This window comes from Chinchilla lanigera, unplaced genomic scaffold (genome assembly GCF_000276665.1).
Source record: "Chinchilla lanigera isolate Chin_1 unplaced genomic scaffold, ChiLan1.0 scaffold00044, whole genome shotgun sequence".
Taxonomy (NCBI): Eukaryota; Metazoa; Chordata; class Mammalia; order Rodentia; family Chinchillidae; genus Chinchilla; species Chinchilla lanigera.
In genome coordinates this window covers 10,817,389-10,843,462 of record NW_004955445.1, presented here as the reverse complement: position 1 = coordinate 10,843,462, position 26,074 = coordinate 10,817,389, and the positions used below count along the sequence as shown (strand labels likewise).

The 26,074-nt window shown below is 51.1% G+C and overlaps 2 protein-coding genes across 7 annotated transcripts in view; both read right to left on the bottom strand.

Moving 5' to 3' along the window:
* Positions 1–651: 651 nt before the first annotated feature.
* Ocstamp (osteoclast stimulatory transmembrane protein) lies at positions 652–7,059 on the bottom strand. 2 transcript variants are annotated; one of them, XM_005392375.2, is made up of 3 exons: positions 6,875–7,057; positions 3,756–4,758; positions 652–1,508 (listed from the first exon to the last, which is right to left on the bottom strand). In XM_005392375.2, the coding sequence occupies exons 1-3, from the start codon at positions 6,916–6,918 to the stop codon at positions 1,053–1,055; spliced, it is 1,503 nt and encodes a 500-aa protein (XP_005392432.1). In that variant the 5' UTR covers positions 6,919–7,057; the 3' UTR covers positions 652–1,052. The 2 variants fall into 2 exon arrangements, with proteins under 2 accessions (XP_005392432.1, XP_013373687.1); XM_013518233.1 differs by having other exon boundaries at positions 1,193–1,504; positions 6,875–7,059.
* Positions 7,060–13,665: 6,606 nt separating this feature from the next.
* Positions 13,666–26,074, bottom strand: part of Slc13a3 (solute carrier family 13 (sodium-dependent dicarboxylate transporter), member 3) — a 74,462-nt gene continuing 62,053 nt past the window's right edge. For all 5 annotated transcript variants that reach the window (XM_013518382.1, XM_013518384.1, XM_013518383.1 and 2 more), the window contains 3 exons: positions 20,224–20,385; positions 17,980–18,117; positions 13,666–15,392 (listed from right to left, as the gene is read on the bottom strand). In XM_013518382.1, the coding sequence (XP_013373836.1) occupies positions 15,216–15,392; positions 17,980–18,117; positions 20,224–20,385 (477 nt within the window). In that variant the 3' untranslated portion in view covers positions 13,666–15,215. The remainder of the gene's footprint in view (positions 15,393–17,979; positions 18,118–20,223; positions 20,386–26,074) is intronic.

Here is a 26,074-nt window from a genome sequence, read left to right as displayed (position 1 = left end):
ATACTACATTTCTAATAGCAAAACTGATACACAAGTTAAAGGAAAACCTTCAAGATTTAAGATTAAGTCTTTTTTTGTTGTTGTTTTGTTTTTTTTCCGGTACCGGGAATCAAACTCATGACCTCATGCTTGCCAGGCAGGTGCTGTGCCCCTGAGCTAAAACCCCAGCCCCCTAAGATTAAGTCTTAAACTAGGTCAGCCATCCAACTCAGCTTCCCTTACCTGGGGTACACTCTCCTCATCATTTCTGCCCCTGTCTCTGCCTCTGTCTTCAGCCCCAGCAATTGTCACCTGAGGTGAGCCTAGAAATGATGTCAGGAGCCTAGAATTACGAGAATCCCCAGATCCTCATGCCATTTTATAGAATGAGATGTTGCCTGATTTTAATATTCCTAATAAATGTCAGTCAAGAACTTCAACTGCATTTGTTGTAACTTCTTTTTTTTTTTTGACAGTGGGAAAATTCAGGTTCACACAATGGCTTGTGTGTGGCTGACCCAGGAGTCAGAGACATACCCAGAGGTCAAGGAACAGTGCGTGAGTATTTCACTGTTAATCTGAAATTCAAATTGACCTGGTCATCCTCTATTTTTATTTGTTAACTCTGGCAATTCTAGGTGGCAAGCCCCCGAAGGAATTCAAAGTGGAGAATTAACATTTCATCTAAGATTTAATCAATACGTTTGTTTATAAAATAAAAAGTTTAGATTCTATAAATAATTCAGAGGATTCAGAGGCATATAAATAATTTCCAGAAGACTGTAGGTAAATTCACGAAGCTGAGTCTCCACCCAACAGGTGTAGCAGCTGGTGCAGGTGGGAGACTGCACCGATCTCCAGGCGGCCGGCAGGAACCTGGAGCTGTCTGCACTTCTTACTTCGCCTTTGCATCGTCCTTTCAGGCCTTGCAAGCCCAGTATCTCCTTGCACGTTCCTGTGTAGAATGTGGTTCAGGGTGACTGTCACCTCGCAGTCATTACGTAGATGCAGAAACGGAGGTTCAGAGAGGTGGTGCGATACACCCAAGGTCATCAGAGGGCCATGGTTGCAACTCAGGTCTGTTGCAAAGGTTCTCTGTTCTCCGAGGGATCCAGTACTCGGTTGGCCTGTGTACCTGTGCTCGGTGCCTGCAGGCAGGCCCGGGTGTCAGGGGCTGGAAAGGGCCCCCGGGCCAGCTGCTGGCCTTGGTGCCTGTCGTGTCTTCGCTGGAGCCGGGCATGAAGGTGGCAGACCCTCCTGGCCTCCTGGGCGGAGAAGAAGGAGGCAGCGATCGCATGCCTCAGGCGCCGGGCGTAGGTTTCCAGGAGCACGGTGGAGCCGGCCAGGAGCTGCAGGGCTCCTGCGGCCAGCGCCGAGGCGGTGCGTGGATGCTGGGCGGGCAGCAGGGGGCAGTCTCGGGAGGTGAGGCGGAGCTCCCACGAGTAGGCTCTGTGCTCGGACAGGAAGGGGCTCTCAGCGGGTTGGTGGTTGAAGAGGAAGGGAATGAAGCCCAGGACGGTGTATGCTGCCTTCCAAAAAGAGAAAAAGCCGGTGAATAGAGATCTTTTGCCTCTGCCTTTCCCTGCCGCCTGCAGAGACTTGCAGGGGTGGATGGCCCCAGGGTCTCTGCCCTCCTGCGCAAAGTGGGTACACAAATAACCAGCGTTTACCGGGGTGGGGAGAACCAACTGTGACCCAGACTGAAAGGAACTCTTTTGCCAAGTAAAAAGTACCATACACGTTATTGTTACTGTCTTTGAGCGGTATATTTTAAACATTGGCATTTATGTTTGTTTTCAGCTGAGGACTGAGCCTAGAGCCTTCATGCTGAGCTAGCTCTGCAGTTCTTTCTATATTTTCAGATTTTCAGATAGGCTCTTCCCCTAGATTGCTAAGTTGCCCAGGTTGGGCTCAAACTTTCAGTCCTCCTGCCTCAACCTCCCAGAGTGCTGGGATTACAGGCGCGTGCCACTGTGCCCGGCTGGCATTTATTCTTAGTGAGCCCTTATGAATGCTTAGGAGGTACTAGTCATCAAATCTGCACAGTTCTGTGAAGTTGACCCTCATTTAAAAGATGGGGAACCCAAGGCCATAGACGGGTTCAACATGGCCTACTCAGGGGTCAGTCCCAGCCAAGGTGGGTCCCGAATCCTGCTCAGAAGCATTAGACTCCACAGACTCCAGGGAACGTCACAGCCAGGAAGAGGGGTGTCCAGAGAGGCAGGGAGGTCCGAAGTGAGCCAACAGATATAGTAAAATAATCTATGTTAAATAGTAACAAGCAAACTACTTTATACGCATACAATTAAAATGCTAAGTGTTAAGGAAGCATAATGTCAAGGTTTAGTTGGCAGCGTTTTTTACTTAATGATACATAAAATAATAGTGTAATTTTGGATCAGTGGGACCTTAGTTTTAATGGTTTGGGGTTTGGGGTTTTTTTTTTGTAGTACTGGAGATTGAACCCAGGGCCTTTGCGCTAAACTACATCCCCAGCTCTTTTTGTACTCTGAAACAGGGTCTCGCTATGTTGCTAAATGGCCTGGGCTGGGCTTGAACTCTTGATCTTTTTGCCTCAGCCTCCCAGAATGCTGGGGTTATAGGCATGCACAGCCATGTCTGCCTCAAGGCACCTTTGATTTTTCTCTAAGATTTTAAATGAGGAAACAGTTACACACTTATAACACTGCCAGGCAAATACCTCTCCTGTGGCCCATGGTAAGAAACACATTTTACAGAATTTTCTGAGCACAGATTGTATGGTACTTGAAGAAGAACTTCACAAAACAATATAAACCTATGTCACCCAAAATATACTCTGATAATTCTTAGCTTATTTCATTAAAAAAAAGAAGCTGGCTGTGACCATCTAAACTAATTAAATTGATTTCTCACAATTTGAAAAATAATTTTCTAGTATATAATAGGCACGTGATAAATATAAGCTAGTAATATTACTAGCTCAAGCTCTGATGTTTTAGTATGTTTTATGCAACAGAGTTTTGCGTGAGATCTCTCTGTTACAAATAAAATGATTGTGGCAAAGGAAGAGACTGAGAAACACAAACCTTGGTCTGATAATAAATATATCCAACAGTAAGTAGCTAGTAAATGTTTTATACATTACCATTCAAGTTGTAAATATTTTAGGCTTTGTGAGCTGCACAGTTCCGGCTGCAACTTCAGCTGTGCCTTTGTAAGCAGCCACCTCCAGTACACAAATAGATGTAAGGCTGTGTTCCCATAAAGCTTTATTGACAAAACCTAAAACCCGGTGTTGCATTTGCCCTGAAGGTCGTAGTTGGCTGACTCCTGTTGTAGACCATACCCGAGCCTTTTATCTGGTCAGAGATCCAAATGTAAGCTATCAGCAGGAGCTACTAAGTCTTGAACATCTTTTATGCGGCTTGGAACTTACTATGTACTTTTAGATACATTTTCACATTTTAAGACTCACATAGCTTAGGGTAAGGAGGGTTGATCTATTTTGTACAAATGAGGAAAATGAGCCCTTGCTACTTATGAAGTGTGACCTTGGGACCAGTCACTTTAAGGTGTCTACGTCTCAGCATCCTAACGTGCAATACAGGTGAAAACAGAATCCCCCTCCTAGGGCTGCTGGGGAGGTCAGATGAATTCCAATGCCTCAGGGCCCCTGGGTTCCTGGCCGCAACTTGGATGCAAGTAAGACGTACATGCAAGTCGAGGGTTTAACAAGCCCTGTTCCTTCCTCCCAGGAAATCACTCTCCTTCCGTCTTCCCGCCATTTTACTTACATCATACTTGACCGTGAGTGTGATGGGCACAACGGGCAGCTTCTGAGCCCACTTCACAGCTGCCTGTGCCAGGAGGAAGGCCATGTGGTCAGTGGCCACTGTCACAGCTGTGGCCACCAGGAGCAGGACAAGCAGTCCCAACCTTAGGAGACAGCTCAGCAGCTCCTGCTGTGACAGCTTTGGCTGGGCAACCTGGAGCAGCCAGGCCGGTGGAGAGTCCGTCAGGTGTGTGGCCTGAGCCTGAGCCAGCTGCTGAGCCAGCCTCCGTGTCACGTAGATATTGTCAAACCGCAGGTCCGTCAGGTAGCGATGGAGGTACCAGGCCGACTCTACCAGGAGGCCAAGCATAAACAGCCCTGTGACTACCCGCTGGGTACCCCGTGCTACTGTCAGAGCCAGGGACTCTAGGTCAGAGAAATCCTCCAGGACTTGCTGAGCGACCTTGAGCATGTGAAGGCGGAAGGCAGAGCCATTGCCCTGGACGTGGAGCGTCAGGCCCCGGCTGCCTGCTCGGCCTGCGGAGCCCAGTGCCCTGGATGCGGTATGCAGATAGTGGGTGGTGTTGAGCAGACTCTCCAGGGAGCCCTCGGTGACGCATCTCAGCACCTGCCCGGTGGCACGCACGTTGGCCAAGACATTTGGCACCACAGCAATGGCTAGGGTGGCAGTACTGTAGGACAGGAGCAGCTGGCGGCCCTGCTTTGTGCCCAAGGTGGGCACACTGAGTGCAAACAGGCAGCGGACTGGGGGCACCAGGCCCAGGACCAGGAAGACCAGGAGGCCACAGACCGTAGCCACCATGGCTGAGAGATCCAGTGGATAAAGCTGTGAAGATGTCAGCCAGTGATGAACCAGACCTGCAGCAGTGACAGCCAAGGACCCGCACAGGAGGACGTGGGTCAGCAACTGGCCACAGCTGGCCGGGACAGGCTGGGAGAAGGCATCCCAGGCAGCACGCAGTGGGACAAATGCCTTTTGGATCCCCAACTGCCAGAATCTCCACCTGCACACAAATAGGAGATGCTCTTTCAGGAGGGTGAGGCAGGAAGGAGTCCGCCTGCCCATGCTGTCCAACCAACCTGGTAGCAGGCTCCGTCCTGTTAGCTACAGCAGCAGGAACACTTTGAGATGGACCAATCAGAGTCACCCATGTGACAAACTGAGCCAATTAGAGTCTTCTCCAGGATAATTCTCCCTGGAGTTATTAGGGAAGAGCCCTATGCACTTCCTGCGGGGGTCAATGCTGGGGCTGCCTGAGTTTATAATTACAGCCTTGGGAGGGAGGCTGGCCCAAGAGAATGGATGAAAGCCATGAAGCAAGAAGCTCCAGAGAGGGAAAGAGGGATAGAGGAAGGAAGGGAGGGAAAGAAGGAGAGAGAATATGACCAAGAGGGAGAGAGTCAGGAAGACAGAGTTCTTTATGGACTTCAGTAACTTAGGGGCAGGAAGGGAAGCCCAGTTGGCCTCTGAGGAGCTTTTTCTGCTCTGTTTTCCTTATAGTTATTCACTCAACAAATATTTATGAAGCAACTAATAAGTGCCAGCTCCTGGAGAAACAGAAAGGACTAAAACAGGTGACACGCCAGCCTTCACAGAGTTATGCTTCAGGGTGATAATGACAGAGACACAGTAAGAAGAGGTTCTGCCAGCATTCACCAAGTGAGCATGATTGCTTCTGTTTGCTCGGGCTAATAGGAAGCAAGGCCAGCCATGACAGGAGGATGCTGGAGGGGGAGATGGGGCCTTGAAGATGAAGGAGAAAGGATCAAGTCGTTGTCCATGTTTTTGGCAGGAGACAGATTAAATCATGAGCAATACGCTGGAGGAATTCACAGTCAAACTAGGAAGACTTCAGTGGGACGTCAGAGGACAAGTACCACTGGGCTCAGGGGGCCGAGGCAGGAGAATTGCTAGTTTGAGGCCAGCCTGGAAAATTAATGAGACTCTGTCTCAAAATGAAAAATAAAAAGAGCTGGAAATGGAGCTCAGTGGTAGAGCACCCTTGCACTCAATCCTGAGTATCTCTCTCTCTCTCTCTCTCTCTCTCTCTCTCTCTCTCTCTCTCTCTCACACACACACACACACACACACACACACACACTCCAACCCAAAACAACTCAACCTGGGCCTGGACTGAGGAGTGGGGAAGAGAGTCACTGATTTTTACCTGGAAGAGACAGAGTCAGGGAGGCTTCTGGGGGAGGTGACATTTGAACTGGGACTGCAAGGCAGCTGTCAGTTCTTAAGTGGGGGAGGGTGTCCCCAACTGAAGGAACAGCGTATGAAAAACTCCTGCACTCTGAGTGACACCATTAGGAAACAAGGCTGAGGTACTGGACCTTGGGGAACTGTGATCTGCGAGGCCTGGAGCGGAGGTCACAATCCTGGGGCCAAGGGCTGACTCTAATGTGAATATGTGGTTTTTATTTTGGTGCATGGTGCATGTGAGTGTGAGTGTGTGTGTGTGTGTGTGTGTGTGTGTGTGTGTGTGTGTTGCCTCCATATGGAAATAGGAAGTTTCATTAAAACCTGGATTTCCACTCCCTTTGAGAAACAAAGGGATCTGAGCTAGAGTTCTTGCCTTTGCAACAGGCAGCTAATGCTGAGCACACGCTGCTCCTCTGGCAGGGCTGCGTCCCCTACAGGCTCGGCTCCCTCTCCCCTCTGCAGGCCTGTGCAGGCCAGGGCAGGACAGCAAGGCCTGCCTGGCCCTTGAAATGGAACTGACCACCCCTTCCTGCTATATAATTAGCATTTGGAACAGGGTAGCTGTTGAAATGTTAGCTATTAATAGAAATGCTTTTAGGAACTGAAAGCCAATCCTAGGTCGTAGGTGGTGCTGAGTTCTGTGCTGGGTTCTCCGTCATTTTAAATGACAAGGGAACTATCTGCCATTTACTGAGTACTTACTCTGAGCCAAGCTCTGTGTATGCATTTGCTCATTCATTTCCCACAACAGTTTCAAAGAAATCATTATTATTATTATTATTCCCATTTCACAGATAGGGGAACCGAGGCTCAGAGAGGTGAGGCAGAGCTTGGAATTTGAGCTCATAACCATTTCTATGGAGTGTTGGCTTTTTCTTGCTTGTGGCCCTGTCCAAAGTCCCCAGACCTACCCGGTCCTGAGGAGGTGTTCAGCAGCTGCATGGAGGCCCCTCATGGTCCTGGAGCAGCAGTGGCTTCAGGCAGGTGGTGTGCAGCAGCGGGCCAGGTGGAGAGGAAGCAGGATGACTGCTGGGACTTGGGAGGACCTGCTGCTTCTGCTTTTCTAGCCTGTAATTAAGTCCTCCTGGCTGCCTTGTCCCGCCCTGCGGGGCCACCTCCCAGGGGTTGGGCAAGCTTCCTCCTCTTCTCATGGTAGGCAGGGACGGGGGAAGGTGTGGGAGAAGAGAAAGATGTTTTCCAAGCCACATCTGCAATCCTACTAGCAGGAAGGTAGAACTGGCCCATTTTACAGAGGAGGAAACTAAGGTTCATAGAAACTGGTAATACAGCTTGTTACCAGTAGCAGGAGACTAAGACGCTGCTCTGCTTCCCCTTTCCCTCCCCTCCCCTTCTGTAGTTATGGGCCCCAAGGGGAGCCTGATCCTTGACACTCAGGAGCTAAGGACCCGCAGGAGACAAGGGGATCCCTGCTAGGATCAGAGGCCGATGGCTATCACGGTGCTTAGCCGTGTCACTCTCCAGCGGAGGGACTGGTTCACAGACCCGTGATTATGGGCCCTCAACAGTAGGAGCTCATTAAATGCCAGTTCCCTGTCTGCCCCTTCTGCAGCCCTTTGCCCTGCAGGCCCACTTCCAGGCTGTCCTGGGAGCCCACTCCCACTTGAAACATGGGGTTTCTCCCCCAACTTCTCTGTCCCTGTCACTTCCAGCAGGGTCTGTACCCCAGGAGGCCTCCCCCGAGCCCGCAGCCCAGAGATAGACTGGTAGGGGACACAGCCAGGTGGCCTTCAGACTGCTGGTCATTTTTCCTTACAAGGACATGCTGCCTGGGCCACTCCTTCAGGCCTGAAGTGGAGCATCCTGTGGCTTGTTTAGGGGAAGTGACGTGTCATAGTAACCCAGCAAGTGAGTGAGACACCTGTGGTTAGACACTCAGAGAGCTCAACACCCTACCCAGGCTCTGAGCCCCCAGCCCCCGGAAGCCAGGGGCTGCCTCATTGGCAGGAACCAGGCACACAAGGTTGTCCAGGAGCAGCAGCCCCACGTGCCGGTGTCCTGCAGAGGAGCTAAAGGACACAGGCAACCGCAACATGTGACCTTCGGAAAGGGAACTGCTTCTCAGTCCAGCAGAGGATCAAAGCCCGTTGAAAAATAAGGCCCAGCACCACCAGATGTTCAAGTTTTTCCAAAGATGCCAACCATTCCCCTTAGCACAGAAAAATCTCTAAGTTTTTAAATTCAGTCTTTAAAAAATAAATAAACAGAGACACTACTCTGTTGACTCATCTTAACAGGTCTGGAGGTGAAAGCTAGCACAAGGGCCACCAATCTTCGACCTCTGCTGGAGGTCTCAGTCCAGTTTGCTGTCACTCAGCTGCTACGGAGCTCTTCCCCTGAATTGCAGGTGGCAGAGCTGATAGTAAATGCCAGCTTTGTCGGTCACTGTGCCGTGTGACCTTGGCCAAGACAGTGCCTCTGTCTGAACCTGTGCATCCTGCCGTAGCGAGAAGGACGAGGTACTTTTTTGGTGGGGTTGTCTGAGGAGTCGGAGGTAATGTGCATAGAGAAGCAGTAAGCACAGAGGGAAGTTCTTGCTCTGCTTCCTCCCTCCTGGTTTCCAGCTCTGATAGAGAGAGCCCCAGGCTGCTGGGACCTGCTCGTCCAGGCTCTGCGATGACCCTCCAAGCACCAGGTCCTGTTGCAAGGGAAATGCTGAAGCACCCGCCCAGTCCCAGAAAGCACCGCCAGCATTTGCCCAGTTTCTCGTGGGCACCAGGGAGCTGACTAATTAAGAACCACAAGGGCCACCTTCCAGGAGGCCTCGGGCGGGTTCGTAAGATTTGGAAGCACAGGGGGAAGAGGGAAAGAGCGGAAGATATTTTTAGCTTTTGTTGGCACATGTAGGCAGTCACCTCTGCCCACGTAAGGCTGGCCTGACCTCAAGGCCTACAACATCCGGAGGGGACTTCTGAGTCATCGCCCATAGAACCAGCTGTGTTGGGGGGAATTTCTGGAGGAAGGATTCAGAGCCATAAGACAGAAGGGGAAGTGGTGAGCCCCGGGCCGGCCCTGGGAGTGCAGTCTGGGATCGGGGATCAGAATCAGAGGGCCGTAGAACAGTAGTGCCACTGAGCTTTCGGCCTGTGGGTGGAGATGGGGCCGCTGTCCAGACGGCAGGAGACTGCAGTGATATGGCTAAAATCTGAGCGTGCAGACAGCGGTATCCGACAGGGAAAGACTAGGAGGCTGGGGTGGGGGTGGGGGACACACGCTGTTGTTTTCTAATAAACCGAACTAAGCACATAAAACTAAAATTACTTTTAAGAAAATATTTCATTCAACCTCTTATAGCCAAAAGATTAACCTTTCAACCTGGAAACATTATTATTAATAGACTATTTTACTTTATTTTCTCCCACCGTGGCTTTAACACCCGGCGTGTGTTTTGTACTCATGACACGTCTCAGCGTGTACGCTCGTGACGCACGCAAGTGTTCAGCAGCTGCACATCTCAGGTGGCTACAGCATGGGGCAAGGCAGGTGCAGACCATTTCCATCATCGCCGCAAGTTCTGCTGGGCAGCGCTCAAGGCCGTTAGACCCAGTGGCCAGCAGTGCCAGATGGACCTTCCTGATCATGTACTTTAGGAGTCTTAGGCTCAAACGCCCTCACAGGCCAGGCAGGTGGCAGCGGGGAAAGAAGCTCAGGGTAAGACAATAAGGTGGGGTGGGGACTGCAGCAAGGAAGAAAGTTCCTGCTCCGACTTAACACGCCGCCACTACTCAGCTCCAAGTAATTACTGCTGGATACCATGAGGGAGCCGTATCATTAGATCTGGCATTTTCTTTTCCAGAAGCAGAGATCTAGCTTTTTAGGTGAAAGCTTCTGAACTTTAAAGATTAGCAGCCAATTAATAATTTAAAACTCACTGATGGAGGGGGAGGTATAGCCCCACAAGGGCTAGATGCAGAAGTGGGCACCACCAGAGGGCAAGCTTCAGCCAGGGCTACACCCTGCGCCAAATCTGTGTGGTTTGTTTCTTCGACCCACTCCCCGCTTCCCCGTGCCCCGGGGCACAGGAGTGGACCGGGCTGGGCTGCCTCGAGGGCTCCCTGCACTCCAGCTTGTGGTAGGTGTCCGTGGCTGAACCGCAGTGCTGGCCGTAGGGGCCAGTGTGACCCCGGATGTTTCCATGAGGGTGTTTTTGCTGAGAGAAATCAATGTTGAAATAAATGGACTTTGAGTAAAGTGGATTGCCCTCCGGAGTGGACAGGCTCTCACCCAATCAGCAAATGACTGGCCTTCTAGAAGTTGGGGAAATCCTGCCGCGGGCAGCCTTCAGATGCCAGCCACAACTCTTTCTCAAGCCTCGGCCCGCTCACGTCCCCACCAGTGTGGGCTTACTCAGACTCCACACGGAGCCCCTCTCTCTCTTTCTCTCTCTCTGTTCTCCCTTATCTGCAGCTCCACTTCCCCCCATTTCAGTTACCCATGTGCTACGGTTTGAGTAAGTGTACCCCCAAGGGCTCATGGTTGAAGACTTGGTCACCAGTCTGTGGCACTATTGGGAGATGGTAGAGACTTGTGGGGGCCTGGTGTGAGGTAGTTAGGCTACTGGGGAGCCCTTGAAGGAGAGACTGGTGCCTCAGCTTGTCCTCTTCTTTCTCTCTTTGGTTCCTGACTGCTGCAAGGTGTGTGGCTTCCTCTGCCAGATGTTCCTGCCATGATATCCAGGCTGTCATTGGAAACCTCCAAAACTATGAGCCTAAGTAAACCTTTCCTATTTTTAAATGAACTGTCTTCAGCATTTTGTTACAGTGATGAAAACCTGACTACTGCACTATGATCAACTGCAGTTCAAAAATATCTAAAGAAAAAACTTTTTAGAAATAAACAATTTATATTTTAAATAACTTTTATTATAATATTGTTAATAGTTGGTCTCATTAATCTCTTACTGTGTGTAATTTATAAACTAAACTTTATCACAGGCACAGAGTTTTTTTTTTTTTTTTTTTTTTTTTTTTTTCTCTGGTACCGGGAACCGAACTCACGACCTTGCGCTTGCCAGGCAGGAGCTTTTGCCGCTGAGCTAAATCCCCAGCCCCCACAGGCACAGAGTTTGGTGTGATCCACAGTTTCAGGCATCCACTGGGAACCCTGGAATGCATCCCCTAAAGATAAGGGGGGATTGCTGAACACACACATGCATTATGTCAGTCTGGGGAACCCCAACCCACACCACCCCCTCCTGGCAGAGTCCTTCTGAGCATTATCTGTCCCTGGACCCCTCCTGTCAATGGCTCTCTCCTTCAAGGCCCAGAGCCTGGAGGTGCGCTTCTGCCCCATCCCTCCCTCCCCACGCCAGGGTTCTGCATTTTCCCCACGACTTTCCTATGTTCTGCTCACCCCTTGTAATTAGACCCTCTACAAACTTTCCTCAAACTAGCGATCTGTACGCTTCCTGTTTCCTGTCAGGACCCTGACTGTGTGCCCTCATTTATCAGAAGAGGAAACTAAAGTCACAGGCAGTAGAAGGCACAGCATACAGCACAGAGCACTCGTGGTTACACAGCACTTTAGGGAGGGAACCAACGCCTATAGTGGTGTTCTGACCTCCTTACTTAATGACTTGCATTTCCCTCCCCTGTCCCAGCTTCTATTGTTCTGTCCCTGTGATGATGCCTCTGGCTTGGGGCTTAATACCTGTGCTCCCTGCAGCCTTGTATTGTGTTTTCCATAGCCTGTGGGCCTGAGATTTAACCACTCCCCCCATTATGGTCACCGAGGTGGCCTCCAGCTCTTTAACACCTCCAACAGCAGGGGCCTGGATGTCTTCCTCCATTGTCTCCCTAGGAACCCATGGGCTGACTTGCTGGGACAGAACCCCAGAATCGCATCGTGAGGCCACACGGGGAGACACAGAACAAGGTCCCTCAGTCGGGGCCAGCCCCCCTGCTGGGCAGACTGCCACCAGTGAGCGTCACCAGCAGAACCCAAGGGTCTGCTTCCCCACACCCCACCATCATCCCTGGCCCACCTGTCTAGTTTTTGTAGATATCATTACAAAACTAAATTTAATCTGAATCTTATTTTAATTGCACATCTCTGATCACAGACATATGGGTCTAGGCATCTCTTCATAAGGCTTAGGCCATTCATTCACACAGTCTTTTTAGAATAACATTTGAGATCTTTCACACAGTGTTAAGAGCGAAGACAGATGGCTTCCAAAGGTGGCTGCACCTGCCACCGCAGCCTCCAGGATGGACACGACTCCTTCTACCAGGGGGTGGAGTCCACCTCTGGGACCTCCACATCCAGGCCTAGGGGACCTCAGATTGCTTTCTTCCTCCTTGAAGTCCACAGTCATCCACAGAGGTCTAGACTAGGTCCTGGAGAAGCCACCCGAAGAGGGACCCTGGAGAGTGTTGGACATTCCAGCCCAAGCCAGTGAGCCTGACCGCACCACCTAGAGCCAGGACTCAGCCACCCTTGTCCAGAGTAAAAAGGTGGGCTTGAATCCGTTTCAAGCCTGAAATTTAGGGGAGGTGCTATGCAGCCGCAGAAAACAAAAACAGGATTTTTGCTTTGTGCAGTTTTGTCCTTTCTGACCTCTGGTGCTCCCCGTAGGTTCCAGATAAGCCCACAGCACATTTCCAATGACCTGGCACCACCCCCTTCCTCCCTCACTGCCACCAGCGCACCATAATGGTGCCCACCCTCAGCCCACAGATCTCTGCAGTCAGTAATGGCAAAACCCTTCCATGCAGACAGGAGCTACATCCAGAGGACCAGTCCTGGGAGGGGCAGGAGGTTTCCAAGAGGGGTGCAGAGAGGATTGGTTACCAGCCAGAAGAATGGGCACCCCAAAGCTGGCAAAGGCCCAGCTGCAAGCACGCAGCAAACTGGGACCACTGCCCTGCCTGGAGTCTCCCCACAGGCTCCCCCAGTTCTTCCCCCTTCCTTCCACACGGTGATGAGCTTCCGATGAGCTTCGGCTGACTCCTCCGGGGGTCTCAGCCCTCTGCCACCTCCTCAGAGAATTCCTCCCTCACCGCCCCGGCCTCTGAGTCAGTTTGTTGTTTTCTTCTTAGCTCGAACCATGACTCAGAGTCACTTTATCTGTTTGCCTTCCTATTGCCTGTCCCTTCCGCCAGGATAGGAGGTGACACGAACCAGCATGTCACTTCTGAGTAAAGGTTTGTTGAATGAACAAATGAGAGAATGAGGTAACAAAGAAATGAACCAAACAGACCCCAGATCAACTGGCAAGCCTGCTTTCTCCTACATCTGGTGTAGATTCATGTATGATATCCATACTGAACACTTGCTGTGTGCTAGAGAGTGGTCCAGGTACCGGAGTTACAGCTGAGAACAAAATAAAGTTGGTATTTTTCTAAGTTTATGTTCCAGAGGGAGAGAAAGCTAATAAACAAGAAGATACATGACTCAGGGTCCTAAGTGCTCAGACAAACAGAGGCAGAGCAACAAGGACAATGCTTTATATAGGAGGTCAGGGAAGCATCCCTAGGCAGGTGACATCTGAGCAGGAACTTGAGCAAAGTGAGAGAGGGAGAGAAGTGTTCTAGCAACAGGGAACTGCATATGCAAAGGCCCTGAGGCAGAAGAGCACTGAGTATGTGGAGTAGAAAGGAGAGGGGAGAGCTGAGTAGGAGTTCGTAGCCCAGGCATTTGAGGCTCTGAGGGGCTCTTATGCTTAGAAAAACAGAGTCTCCCATTCCGGTTTTGATTAACATTCTTTATTCCATAGCATTTTTGATCATAAGTATTTGAATCATGAACCCTTTGCTCACAAGTCCTGGAGTTTCTTTTCACATGACCCTCTCCCCCTGCCCCACAGGGGGGCTGAGACACTCCCCCCACCAACTCAGATGGGCTGAGACTGTGATTAAATACTGGCTGCTCCCCCTGGAAAGGAGGGGAGGCTTGTCTCCAGCTCAGGGCCTCAGCCTGCTCCCAGGGAGACACCCTGACTCACTGATGCAGGGTGAGAACTGAATGCTCCTCAGAGAACCTAGGTCTCTAGGGTGCAGGACGGGAAAGTGGGGCCTTGCTGGTCTTTTCTGACACTGAGCTGCCTGGACCCCTCTAGCAGAAGCTTCCTGAGTGTCCATGTCCCCTACTGCGCACGTGCGGGGCTGCAGGTCACCTCTGCTGAAAACTGGGAGTGCTGGAGTCCACCAGGACCTCTCCACCTCCAGCCATGCTGGCAGGAATGTCTCAGCGTCCCCATCTCTGCAAGGGGATTACAGTATGTTGCCTGCCAGAGACATTTTACTGTGGGTTTCTATGAGGCTCAGTTTATCTTTTCAGTTTTCTTTCAGTCCTGAAAATGAGACCTTTGTAAATTAGACCTGCCTATCATTGGGGCAAGATGGGGACCAGCTGCCAGGACAAGAAAAACAGGAGGTGACTCACAGCCACAGATGCCCCAAGGGCCCATGCAGGAGGTCCTGGCTGGAGGAGCCTTGGGTTACCTGTGAAAGGACCAGGCCCAGAATTGGCCTGACCTCAGAATTATGGACAAGCTGAGTCAGATGAAAGAGGAGAACCCTGAAGGTCTGGGGTAGAGATGTCAGCAGGCGATCCTCAAACTGCCCTAGTGTGCTTGGGAGCCCAGAGATCAGCACAGTGGCTCTGCAGTCCCCACGTCCTCAGGAAATCGCCCGTCCCTCCCTCTGTCTCTCGGGGTTGGGAGCAAGCCCTGCTGCTGGGTATCCACAGGGATGATAACCAAACAGCTGGTGCAGAGCAGACACCAGCCAAGCACAGCCCACCCAAGCTGGGACAGCTTCAACATCTGTTCTGGAACGTTCCAGCCCTCAAGTCTCTAAGGCAAAGTGGTCCTTAGAGGCAAGATGGTCTCTCCAGAGAGACCTAAAATGGTCCATCAGGAAGAAAGTTACTGCACCTGTGCGGGTGGACATGGCTTCCTATCCCAAGTGTACAAGACAAACGCACATCCGGGGCTTGCTAGGTGCAGTTAGATTGGACAGTCTGACCCCTAACCACGGGACAGGTCATGGAGAGGAGCTTGATGAGGCAGCAGATCTGGGAGAGAACTGGGCCTTGAATGGCATGAGAGAAAAAGGGAAGGTGTCCTGGACAGAGAGCCTATGGGCCTGAGTGGACCTGGAGGTCTCAACGCTTGCTGCATATTGGATTACAGAAAGGAATTTCTCGATCATCCTGTAGGGTCCTAGCAGCAGGTATTGTGCTACTGGATATCCGCCCAGCCCACAGGGAACCCCTGGGGGTGTGCGCGTGTCAGAGGTTGTGAAGCGTGGTGTTCGTCAAGGTGAATGGCAGTGCTGTGACATTGGTTGAGTGGCTGCTGGCCCAGTCTGGAAAGGTGCCCAGCTGAAAGATGCTCTGCGCCCAGGTGTTCATGGCCAGGCTGAGCAGCAGGACACCCATCACGTTCATCAGGAAGCCGGTCCGTACCTGAAACAGAGCTCACACTGAGTGGGGCTCGGCACAGGCCCTTCGCACTGGAGGGGAAACTGGGGCTCAGAGGCAGGAGGTCAGTCTCTGGAAAGCCAACATCTGGGGAGTGATGGGCCGGGCCACAAACCCAGGTCAGTCACTGCCCGAGACCCTTCCGTCTCACACCACCCGGAGCCGTCCCGCGGGGAGCTGCAAGCCTCCCTGCTCCCTGGGTGGCCTGCAGGTGGTGCCAGGCACCACACATGCGTTCTCACAGGGAGACCCACTTAACCTCGGAAGCCCCCATTCGAAGGTCATTATCAGTCTCTCTGTTATGGGAGAGGAAAATGAGGTCCAGAGAAATTGTTTTGCTCAAGGTCACATGACCTGCAAATAATCATTTAGCACCCCCTACTCAAGATACACGTATAGACACAAGCAATGTATGTACACACGTATGCACATACACATACAGCACACACGTACGTGCACATGCCTGCAAACACACACACACACACACACACACCACACACTCTGCAGGTCCAGTTAAGCCATCTGGTCTATGGGGAAGAATTTTTCCTCTGGAAATTTTACCTCTGTAAGTGCCTAGAAAGCACTTGCCCATCTGCCCCCTCCCCTGGTTGGTCTCTCGTACTGTCCAGTCCACCTTGGGCTAAAATCCCTGTTTTGCTGTTTGGTTTTTCTGCTTGCTTCCGCTTAGCATTCCCTTGGCTCAAGTCCACGGTGAGGAAGGCTTCCCCTTCCAGAGCTCTCGCGAGCCTATGGCTCACAGTGAAAGTGTCTCTGGCACTCTCCTGCCTCAGCCTTCTCACTGCCTTGCCCGATGCCATTGGTACCTTTTGAGGCAACTGTCATCAGGGAAAACCTGACTTATTTTTTTATTTCTTTGCATGTACTACAAGTTTTCCATGGACTCATGCACTGGAAACTTTTCTTTCCAAGTATTCTTATCTAAGTTTTTAAAAACAAAGTGGACTTAGCAAAATTGTTGAATAAATAGGACGGTTCGCAGAAAAGGCACGCATCGTGAAGGCGGAAGGTCAAATGTGAGGTCGCACGTGCTCTGCTGAGCCGCCCTGTCCCAGAGGGGGTGGAAGCCCCTGGCACCTTTGCGGGAGAGAATAGCCCAAGCTGCGCTCTGTGATGCTGGACCCACAGCGTTACTCTAATTAGCAACGAAGCAGTTTCTCTGGGGAGCAAATCCTGCAGGTGGGCCATAGAACAGCTGCTGTGGTGGCCTCTCGGCACCTTCTCCGTCTCATGGAGTGTGGTCTCTGCCTCTGGGGGGCCTCTCGTTTCTCTTCCTGTCTCTTCGCTCTCCAAACCTGAGCTGTGCACTGACTTGACCCTCACTGTCTTTTTCTGCACAAGGCCTCCCGGCTTCGGTACCTGTCCCTCCAGTGCTAACAACCTTCCTATCTGGCAACCAAAGTAATCCGCTAAAGGCGGAAGTTAAAGCACACCGTAGCTCTGCTTACAACCCCATCCGGGCCTCCCACTGCGGTTTGAATAGTGTCCCAGGTCTGTGCCCCGCACTCTGTTCCCCTTCAGGTTCCCAGCTCTGCAGCCGCTCTCCCACTCTACCGCAGTCCCAACGCACAGAGCTGCTCCCCACTGCAGCCCCGTGCCCCTCTGCTGGTCAGTTCTTCCAGGGCTGGCTGCTTCCCACATCCGTTCTCAGCTCATACATCCCCTCCTGGGAGAGGCTGTCTACCTACCTAAGGTGATCCCCATCATCCTCTTCCTCTGCCCCATGTCCCATGCTCCATGTTTTATTTCCTTCCTAGCACTTAACAGTACAGAACTCTACGTTATTGTCAAAACCCACTGAGCTTGTCTACTGTCCGTCTCATCCGTAGCAAACACCCTCCCTGGAGCCGGCTCTGCTGCCCCTGGTGGCCAAAGTATGTAGTGCATGCAGCAGAAACCTAGCAAGGAACGGTCAGGGACCATCGCTGGGATCTGGGATCTCCTCTGCCTCTTCCCTCTCTCGCTCGCTCTTTCGCCATTCATCTTGCTGGGGTCACGTGCCTGGTTAGACAGATGGCACTTCTGGGATGCTGACAGCTCAGGACACTGGAGAGGGAAGGGGTTGCAGAGGGCAAGAGAGAAGGAGGAGTTGCCTCTGCAGGGAGCCTCGCTAGGGGAACGGAACACATTGTTGTGGCCCTCTGGAAGGTGGTGGGTGGCCCTCACCACAACCCTCAGCTTTCACCCATCTCACTCCCGCACTGGCTGGGCAGTGAGAGCCCCTCCGAAAGCTCTGCATCCCTGGGTGTGTCTGCTTCCCCTGCCTCCTAGAGATTCTGAGCATGGAGCACTGGCAAACAAGCAGGACAACAGAGCAGAGTCTAGAGAGCGGGGCGAGTCTCCTGTCCCTGAAGCCAGCTGTGGAAAGTCATTGCCAGGCAGCCTTTCTGGTAAGAGTCTAAGTGTGTGTTTCATCCCAGTGCTTGCTATCATTTAAATGCCCAGCCCCACTCAGAATGACCTGCTCAGAGGTGTGGTGCTGGGTGTGGGGAGGGCAGGGTCCTGCTGGTGTCCCCCACCTTCCCAGGCCATGGGTACAAATGCGCAGACTCACCATATCTTTGACCAGCAAGTCTCCAGAAGCGAAGGCGATGGAGTTAGGGGGTGTAGAGACCGGCAGCATGAAGGCGTAGGAGCAGCCGACTGTGCCCGGGATCATCAGATACAGCGGGTGCACCCTCAGGCGGACGGCCTGGCCAGGCGGCAGGGACAAGACACAGACAGGCATAGAGGGACCCCAGCGAGAGAGAGACAGACAGGCAGGCAGTTGCAATGAGAGGGACATAAAGACATAGAGATTAGCAGAGTGGCAGAGAGCAGTAAAGACACGCGAGAGGAGACAGACAGACAGACAGATGTGCAACCACAAATACAGAGAGAGAAGCCAACCAGCAGAGACCCAGGCAGGAGACGGAGACACATTGCAAAGGTCAGTGACGCTGCAGAACCACGATTTATCCAGAGCCTTCCTTCTCAAGTGTGTGTGAGTCAGAATCCCCCAGCACGCCCCTGAAAACCCAGATGGAGGACCCTACTTCCTCAAGATGAGGCAATCCTAACCCTCCAGGTCGGAGTGGGGCCCAGGACTTCGCATTTGGCACAAGTTCCCCAGGGGATGCTGAGTCTGGTGTGTGTGCGGGGTCCAGGGGCCGCACACTGAGAACCACAGCTCTAACACAACTCCCTGACCGGGTCCTTCCTCAGCCAAACCATCCCGGTAGCTGCCTCTGGGTGGCTCCTGGGGGGGCCTGGCTGGATTTCAGAGGCAGGAGAGCTCAGGACAGCATCCGCTGTCAAGCATTCCCCATTTCAGAACCCGTGCAGGAAGTGTGCCTGTGGGTTGGTCTCGGGCAGCGGGCCACCCTCTCCTCACCTCTCCCAAACGCTACATTCCCCTGTAAGTCATGCTGATCAGCTCTCTCGCATTTTACTTAAGACATAACACGTTGGGGCCCTCTAAGGAGTTTGTGGCACCCCAAGCATATACATTTCCCCAAAAGCTCCCACGCCATCCTCGTGTGTGTACATGTCTTGATTTTGATGAGAAGTAGAATTTAGAAGAATGCGTCTTTCACAAGTGTCTTCAGAGAACGTGGCCCCTTCCATTTCTCTTTATTCCAGGTCCCTCTGATCTGACTGATCAAACCCGGTTACACTTAGAGGGTGTGAGGACTCCCACTCCACACAGCCATGGGAGGGTAAGTTGGGGAGCCACTTTGGGGCATAATTTGCTCAGATCTAACATTTATACGCACGTGCTCTTTAATCGAGGACTCTCGTTATGGGAATTTCTCTAGATTTAATCAAGGATGCATCCCCAAGGCAAGGTCAAAATGGGATTGTTAAATAACGATCTGGAAATACTTATATGCCTGCTAGGAGGAGATTGCTTAAGTGAATCTACAACTGTCTGATTACAAGGGAATATTTGCCCGTCATTGAAAAAGTACACGGTGTGTCTCTGCACGCTGATGCAGCATGCCCTCCACTGCAGACTGATACACACAATAAGCAAACCACGACCCCCCAAAAGGTGGTGCGGATCAGTGAGCTGCTGCATTGCTGACTGGATACCAAGCGTAGGTACCTGCAACACTGCCTTAATTTTATGAGCTTTGGATTATATTAAGATAATCATATAGTTTGGACTTCTTTAATCTGTTTAAATATAAAACTGTATTAATAGTTACCTAAAGTTAATCCTTTTGAAAATTCCCAGTATAAAATCTACCTGACTGTGATGTACTGTTCTTCGCATACAATCCTGGGTTCACTTTGCTGCAGTGTCTGCATCTTCCTTTACACGAGAGACCTATTGCGTCTCCACCTTCACGTTCTGGGTCTGGATTTAGGGTCAGGTTTGCAGATCTCACACCAGGATTGCGTGGCTTTCTCAGCCAGCAAAAAGGGTTCTGGATAAATCATCCCAGGCCCTCCCTGATGAGACTATCCTGGGCTGGTGGTTTTAGAGCAGAGGTTCTCAACTGGGTGTGATTTATCCCCAACAGGAGCACTTGGCAATGTCTGGAGATGTTCTGGGTTGTCATAATCTAAATTAGGTAACTTGTGTCTTCCCAGAAAACTCTCCATGTCACCATGGATTAATGAGGGAATGTGTTGCACTTTGAAAATATTTATTCTGTTTACGCACTTCTGGAAGAAAAATGTCTCTGTTGTTTAAGAAATGGCTCTGCGGTTCTGACCCTTGCATGCACTTGGGAAGACAGGGATGGCAACTACGACCCCTGAGGGTGTGCCCACGTTGGGGGGTCCCCTCTCCCCCCAGAAGGACCCTCACCAGCTCCGCGAGGACAGGCAGGAAGATGATGATGGTGGCGGTGTTGCTGGCAAACTCCGTGAAGAAGGCGATGACGATGGTGATGAGAAGAACCGCCAGGACCGGGGGCACGTTCTCCAGCGGGTGCAGCTGCCCCCCAATCCACACCGAGAGCCCTGACTCCTGCGGGGCAGGGGCGGCCATCACACCCAGCGCCGAGCCAGGGAGAGGGTTGGGGTTTATCCTAACAAGGACAGCGCTGCCCTTCGCAGACGGGGGGCCTGGCTGCAGAGGGATAGAACGCGTCCGAGGTCCCCATTTGAGCCAGCAGCCTCCCCGCCCCTCGGATTCCTCTCCATGCTCCGTGGGCCGGTGCCCACACCCGGGGTCCCTGATAATCCCTTTGGTTAGAGTCAGAAGCAAACCTTCCATCTGGTCCTAGCACCCTGAAGTCCCAGCCTGAGTGGGAGAGGGGATCAGATGCTTTGTTGTAAATCTTATTCCTCCAGTGGTGTTTATTAATGAACCAAACAGTAACACGCAAAATATTCATTATTCTATAATAACATCAACCAACATGCACCAAATGCATTGTTTATGCAATCTCCCTACAAGTCATATGTAAAATAAAGCATGTACCATATATATGTGTATCAAAAGCAACACAGTGTGATTACCAATAAGGGTACTGATCCCCATGACCATCATGTGACCATTAAGGTCAACTCTGCGCTGTCCTTCCTTGTCATAGACCCGCCAGGCTCTGCTACCTTTCCTGCTGGGTCCTCCTAACCATCCTGTAGGGTGGACGTGACCGTCCCTGTTTTAGCGAGGAGCAGGAGGTTGTGTGACTTGCCCAGGGTCCCCAGAGTGGTGACTGAATTACACCTCTACCTCTGCAAAGCTCCCAGGTGCTCACACCTCCCTCGGATCACTGGTCTGTCACTTTGTCTTCTCCTCTCTTTTTTGTAGTACTGGGGATGGAACCCAGGCCCACATGCAGGCTAAGTAAATGCTCTACTGAAGAGCTACATCCCCGACTCTTTTTCAAAATTTTACTTTGAGCAAGGTCTCACTAAGATGCCCAGGCTGGGCTTGAACTTGCTATCCTCCTCCATCTGCAGCCTCCTGAGTGGCTGGGATCACAGGCCTGCCCCACTGCTGCCCAGCTACTTTGCCTCTTAATGAAGAGCAATGTCCAGAGCTGACTGCAGTCCTCCAGGCTGGGGACAGCATAATAACCAGGGCAGGAAGGCACAGGTGGGGCCATTCAACTCCACTTGCATCAACGCTGCAGAATAATTGGGGTGCTCTCTCTGCCGACTTCTCCAGGAATCACCCTAGTTAGCAATGTACAGTGTAATACCCCACCCTGGCCTTCCTGCCATCAAAGGTACTGTATCCTTGAACCACCCAGATCAGCAGATCCTCACCGTGACCACAAAGCTGTGAAGTCAAATTATTCTCGATGCTGCCCCCTGGTGGCACCATGCGGCAAGACCACAACAAAGCTGCAAGGGCTGGTCCTAAAGTTTATCTTTCCGCAAAAATAACAGCTGCAGGGCGTGGTGATGCATGCCTGTAATTCCAGCACTCTGGGAGGCTGAGGCAGGTATTCACGAGTTCAAGCCCAATGGGAAACTCAGCATAACTTAGCGAGACCCTGTCTCAAAATAAAAATAAAAAAGGTTTGGGAGTGTAGTTTAGTGGGAACGCCCTGGGTTCAGTCGCCAGTACAGGAAAACAATAAAAAATAAAGAAGAGCAAGCTGTAAGCTTAGGAGCTGAGCAAGGGCAGAGTTAGATTAGTCTCTTAACATTGAGAGTCACATGTGCTCCTACCACAGTTCTGCAGTCCTTTCACCAACGCAGCATCCTTTGGTACCAACCTAAGTTGTTTTACCAAGGAAACGTAATACATTTTTCTTTTATGGGTAACAGAACGTTTACTGCTTTTTAGAATTTAAAATTTTATACTGGATTCTAGAATAACCATATATTCTTTTCTGAGACAGGTATTTGCTATGCAGTACAGGCTGGCTTTAAACTCACTGTGTAGCCCAGGCTGGCCTTGAATTCCTGGTGATCATCCTGTCTCAGCCTCCCAAGTGCTGGGATTACAGGTGTGCACCACCATGCCCTGCACCATATGGTCTTTACATAAATAAAATAATATATTCTCCTCCACAATTTGACTTAAAAATTGCCTCCAATTCACATATTATAAATGCTTAAAAATGTTTCACTCCGGGAAAGTCCTGGTGGACTGATGGTGTTTGTTGTATCCCTGCACCATTGGGCAGCCTGGCTTAGCCCTCCTCTGGCCAGAGGTACTCTACGGAAAAAATGGGCCACCAGCTCTTTCCCTGGGCCAGGGCTGTGGCACAGAGACCAGCAGCAGGGTGTGCAATCAAATGGAGAGGGACTGCTGAAGCGAATGCTAATGATTTGGGTGAGAGGGACACCGGGTGCTTCCCCAGAGCTTGGCCTCTTAGTGCCAGGCTTCCAGCCAACATCCTGCAGCCACTCAGGGCCTGGCTCAGCTTCCTCACTGTGGGGAAGTCTGGCAGCTTCATGAGGGAGGGAAGCCCCCAGCCACCTGGGGTTCTGTCGGGACACTATGGGGACTTCCCCACTCCCTTAGGAATCAGAAGCTCCATTTCCTTGGAAACACAGTCCCCCTACAGGTTCCCAAGGATATCAGGGACCAGCAACAGCCAAGGTCCAAGTCAGCAGGACCAGAGAGAGGGTCAGAAGGAAAGGCTCTGGAGTCAGGCTACATGTGCAGCCCAGCTTAATCCCTTCCAGCTGCCATCCTGGGCAGGAAACTTAACCTCTCTGGGCCTCAGTTCCCTTGCTGGTGAAGCCAGGATAATGATAATGTCCAGCCCAAAGGTTCACTGGCAGAAGAAGAGGAAGTGATCAGCAAAGCACCTAGAAAGGGGCAGGCACCTGGTAGATGCCCTGATGTGTGCCAGCTGTACTTCTTGGTGGCATCAAGCCATGAGATGCCAGAAGTGGTGGAACTCAGAAGGCACCCAATGCAATGGCCGTTCATGGGGACCCCAACGGTGGCCAGAGGACCTGAGACCGCTGTGCGGGATGGGGGAGGGAGCCTGGGCTGCCACGATGATCCCTCCCTCCCTCTCTTTTCCAGCCACAACCAGACCCTCCTTTGATCGCTTTCTATATAGCAGGGTCATGGCTTATAAGGAGAATGCAATAGTTTAATGATCAAAATCAGAATCCACTGGAGGTCCTTGGAGATCTCTTAAAAGTCTCATAAAACATAGCAGTGGTCTTGACTGCTATGTGCAACTCTAGGTAATAACTCTTAGGCAGAAAGACCAGCAGATTGGACTAAAGGAAGGAAAAAAGGAAAGGTTTTGTGCACGGGTGTGAACATTGAAACCTTTGTAGCCCTGGCAAGTTGTGTGATCTCGGGCAAGTTATTTAACCTGTGTTCCTTGGGTTCTTTAAATGATTGTGGTAAGGTTTAAATAAGTACATGTAAAAATGGTCCCAGGGCATACTATGTGGCTTGTTATTTATTTAATATAACGAGCACTTAATTTAGTGTTCGTGCAGTGCTGGTCATTCTTCTAAGTATAGTAAAACCTTGGATCGCAAGTCACCTGTTCTGTAAATGTTCTGCAAGATGAGGAAACGTTTCTAGCTGATGGTTCTCCTCTCTCCCACCCTGTCTTTCCCCAGGACTGTGGGTGATCATCTCCTAACAGCAAGAGGCTATAGAGGGGATCTTGTCAGCAGAGGAGGAGGAAAAAAGGCGGAGGAATTCTCACTTCAAATGAGACTAGGGAGATGCATAAAATGTGGGGAAAAGTGCCAAATTTTATAGAAAAGCGCCACCCCGATAAGGCTGCAGCAGTGTGAGCCATGAATCTGTTTCATGACAATGTAATGCCACATTTCCATGAAACAATCAAAGGGGGACAAAAGCAAGTATCAGTGCACAGGTTCCTTGTTAAACCTGCATGTAAAGAAAAAGATTCCAGGGAGCCGACTGACAGCAGTGATTCTGACAGAGCAGTGAAAGTGGTCTTACAAGATGACCCTCCTCTCTCTTGTCTCCCTCACACCAGCCATGAAGGTTTTCAAAGGTAAGTGTGGGTTAATTTGTTTATTTTTCTTTATTACTTTGCATTTTCTTTATTACTTTGCATCTATTACAGTATTGCAATCATTTTTGTATGAATTTTTGAGGGTTGTGGAACAAATCATAAGTTGTCATTATTTCTTATGGGGAAATTCACTTTGATATGCAAGTGTTTTGTGTTACAGGCATGTTTCCAAAATGAATTACGCTTACAAGCCAGGGTTTTACCTGTGCTTTGTTAGTATTATCTTATTTCACTTTCATAACAACCCCGTGAAATAGATAATACAATTATCCTCATTTTATGGCTGGAGAAACTGAGGCACAAAAAGGGTAAGTGATTTGCCCAAATGAGAGAAGTTATTTTTCCAAGTGATTTGGAGCTCAGAATCTGGATCGTATGATAATAATGGTAACAGTAATGATAAGAGTAATAAAGATGACTGATTTCTAGCAGAAAACAAGGGGCATTTTTACATGTCTATAGGGTTTGCTATGCTGCCTTAGTATCAAGCATCTATAACTTCAAAATAGGTGAAGTTGTTTGCTGTAGGGACTTTTTATACACGAAGGCAACAGAACAAGACCAAGCTGTCTTCCCTGGAAGGCGGCATATTAACAACAGTGACAATGACAAGGCAGAGGCTCCTGGTTTTCTTCCAGGTACTTTCCCTACAACATCTTATCAGTTTCAAAATAGCCCATGGTATAGGTTGTATCAACAAATACTTGTTAGCACCATGCAGTACTGGGACCCTGCTGATCTCCTGATGTCTGGACCCAAGGTGGACGAGACAAATACGGTCCCTGTCCTTATGGAGCTTGCCTTCTTCTAGAAGGACAGGGTCATGGTGGGGGATAGGGTATAAAGGAAATAAGCAGAGTGGTGAGAGGAAGAGGAGGTAGGCACTGCTTTAGCTGGTGGTCAGAGAGCCCATCTCTGAGGAGCTGAGAACTGAAGATTGAGTACTGAGAGATCTCTTGGAGAATGTTTGACAGAGAAAGATAGGTGCAAAGATCCTGGGGTGCGAATGAGTCTGGCGTGGCTGAGGAATGGCAGGGGCCAGTGGAACAGAGGAGAGTAAAGAAGTGGGAGAGGTAGTGGGCATCATAGGGGTGGTAGGCAGGGGCCAGGCTGTGTGTGGTCCTGTGTGCAGGCCCGGGAAGTCTTGGGATGCTGGAGCTCCAGGTAAGCTCCAGGAAATGCTTCCCGCACTGGGAAGCCCACACAGCAGCCCCCTACCCCACCCGGACCTCCAAGCCTCTAGAGGCCTGCTACGTCCCCGCCAAGGCCTGGACAGGCTCCAGGGACCTGGGTGTCCCATAAAAATTCTGGGCACTGCAGAGCCGGGCTGAGGCTGCCCTGGGACAGCGTGGCACTGGCAGAGGCTGGGGAAAGGGGCAGCTGCCCCACAAAGGCCAGCTGAGCAAAAAGCCCCAACGGCTGCCAGAGCTGGGCACAGAGCCAGACTGGCCTCCGGGCACCCATCGTGGCCCTGCTGCCCAGCCCCCAGGCCACACGCAGCCCTCTGGGTAACAGGGTCTCCTCTTCCAGCCCCTGGCCAAGGGCCAGGCTGGGTTTGGGTCATCTCCCTCACAGGTTGTTGGGAGGTCTGCAGGAGATGCCTCAGGGGAAGTATTGAGAGGCCTGGCACAAGGCACGCGCAATGCGCCATCGCTCCTCTACTCCGGGGGCCTGTGAGTACCCTGCGGGTCAGGGTACTGACCCCCTTCCTCCACAGCACCGGTGCTCAGG

Coding starts and splice junctions, on each gene's coding strand:
- Ocstamp (XM_005392375.2), bottom strand. CDS start 6,918: ATGAGGGGCCTCCATGCAGCTGCTGAACACCTCCTCAGGACCGG. Junction 4,759..6,874: donor GAACACCTCCTCAGGACCGG/GTAGGTCTGGGG, acceptor ATTTGTGTGCAG/GTGGAGATTCTGGCAGTTGG. Junction 1,509..3,755: donor CACTCACGGTCAAGTATGAT/GTAAGTAAAATG, acceptor TCTTTTTGGAAG/GCAGCATACACCGTCCTGGG.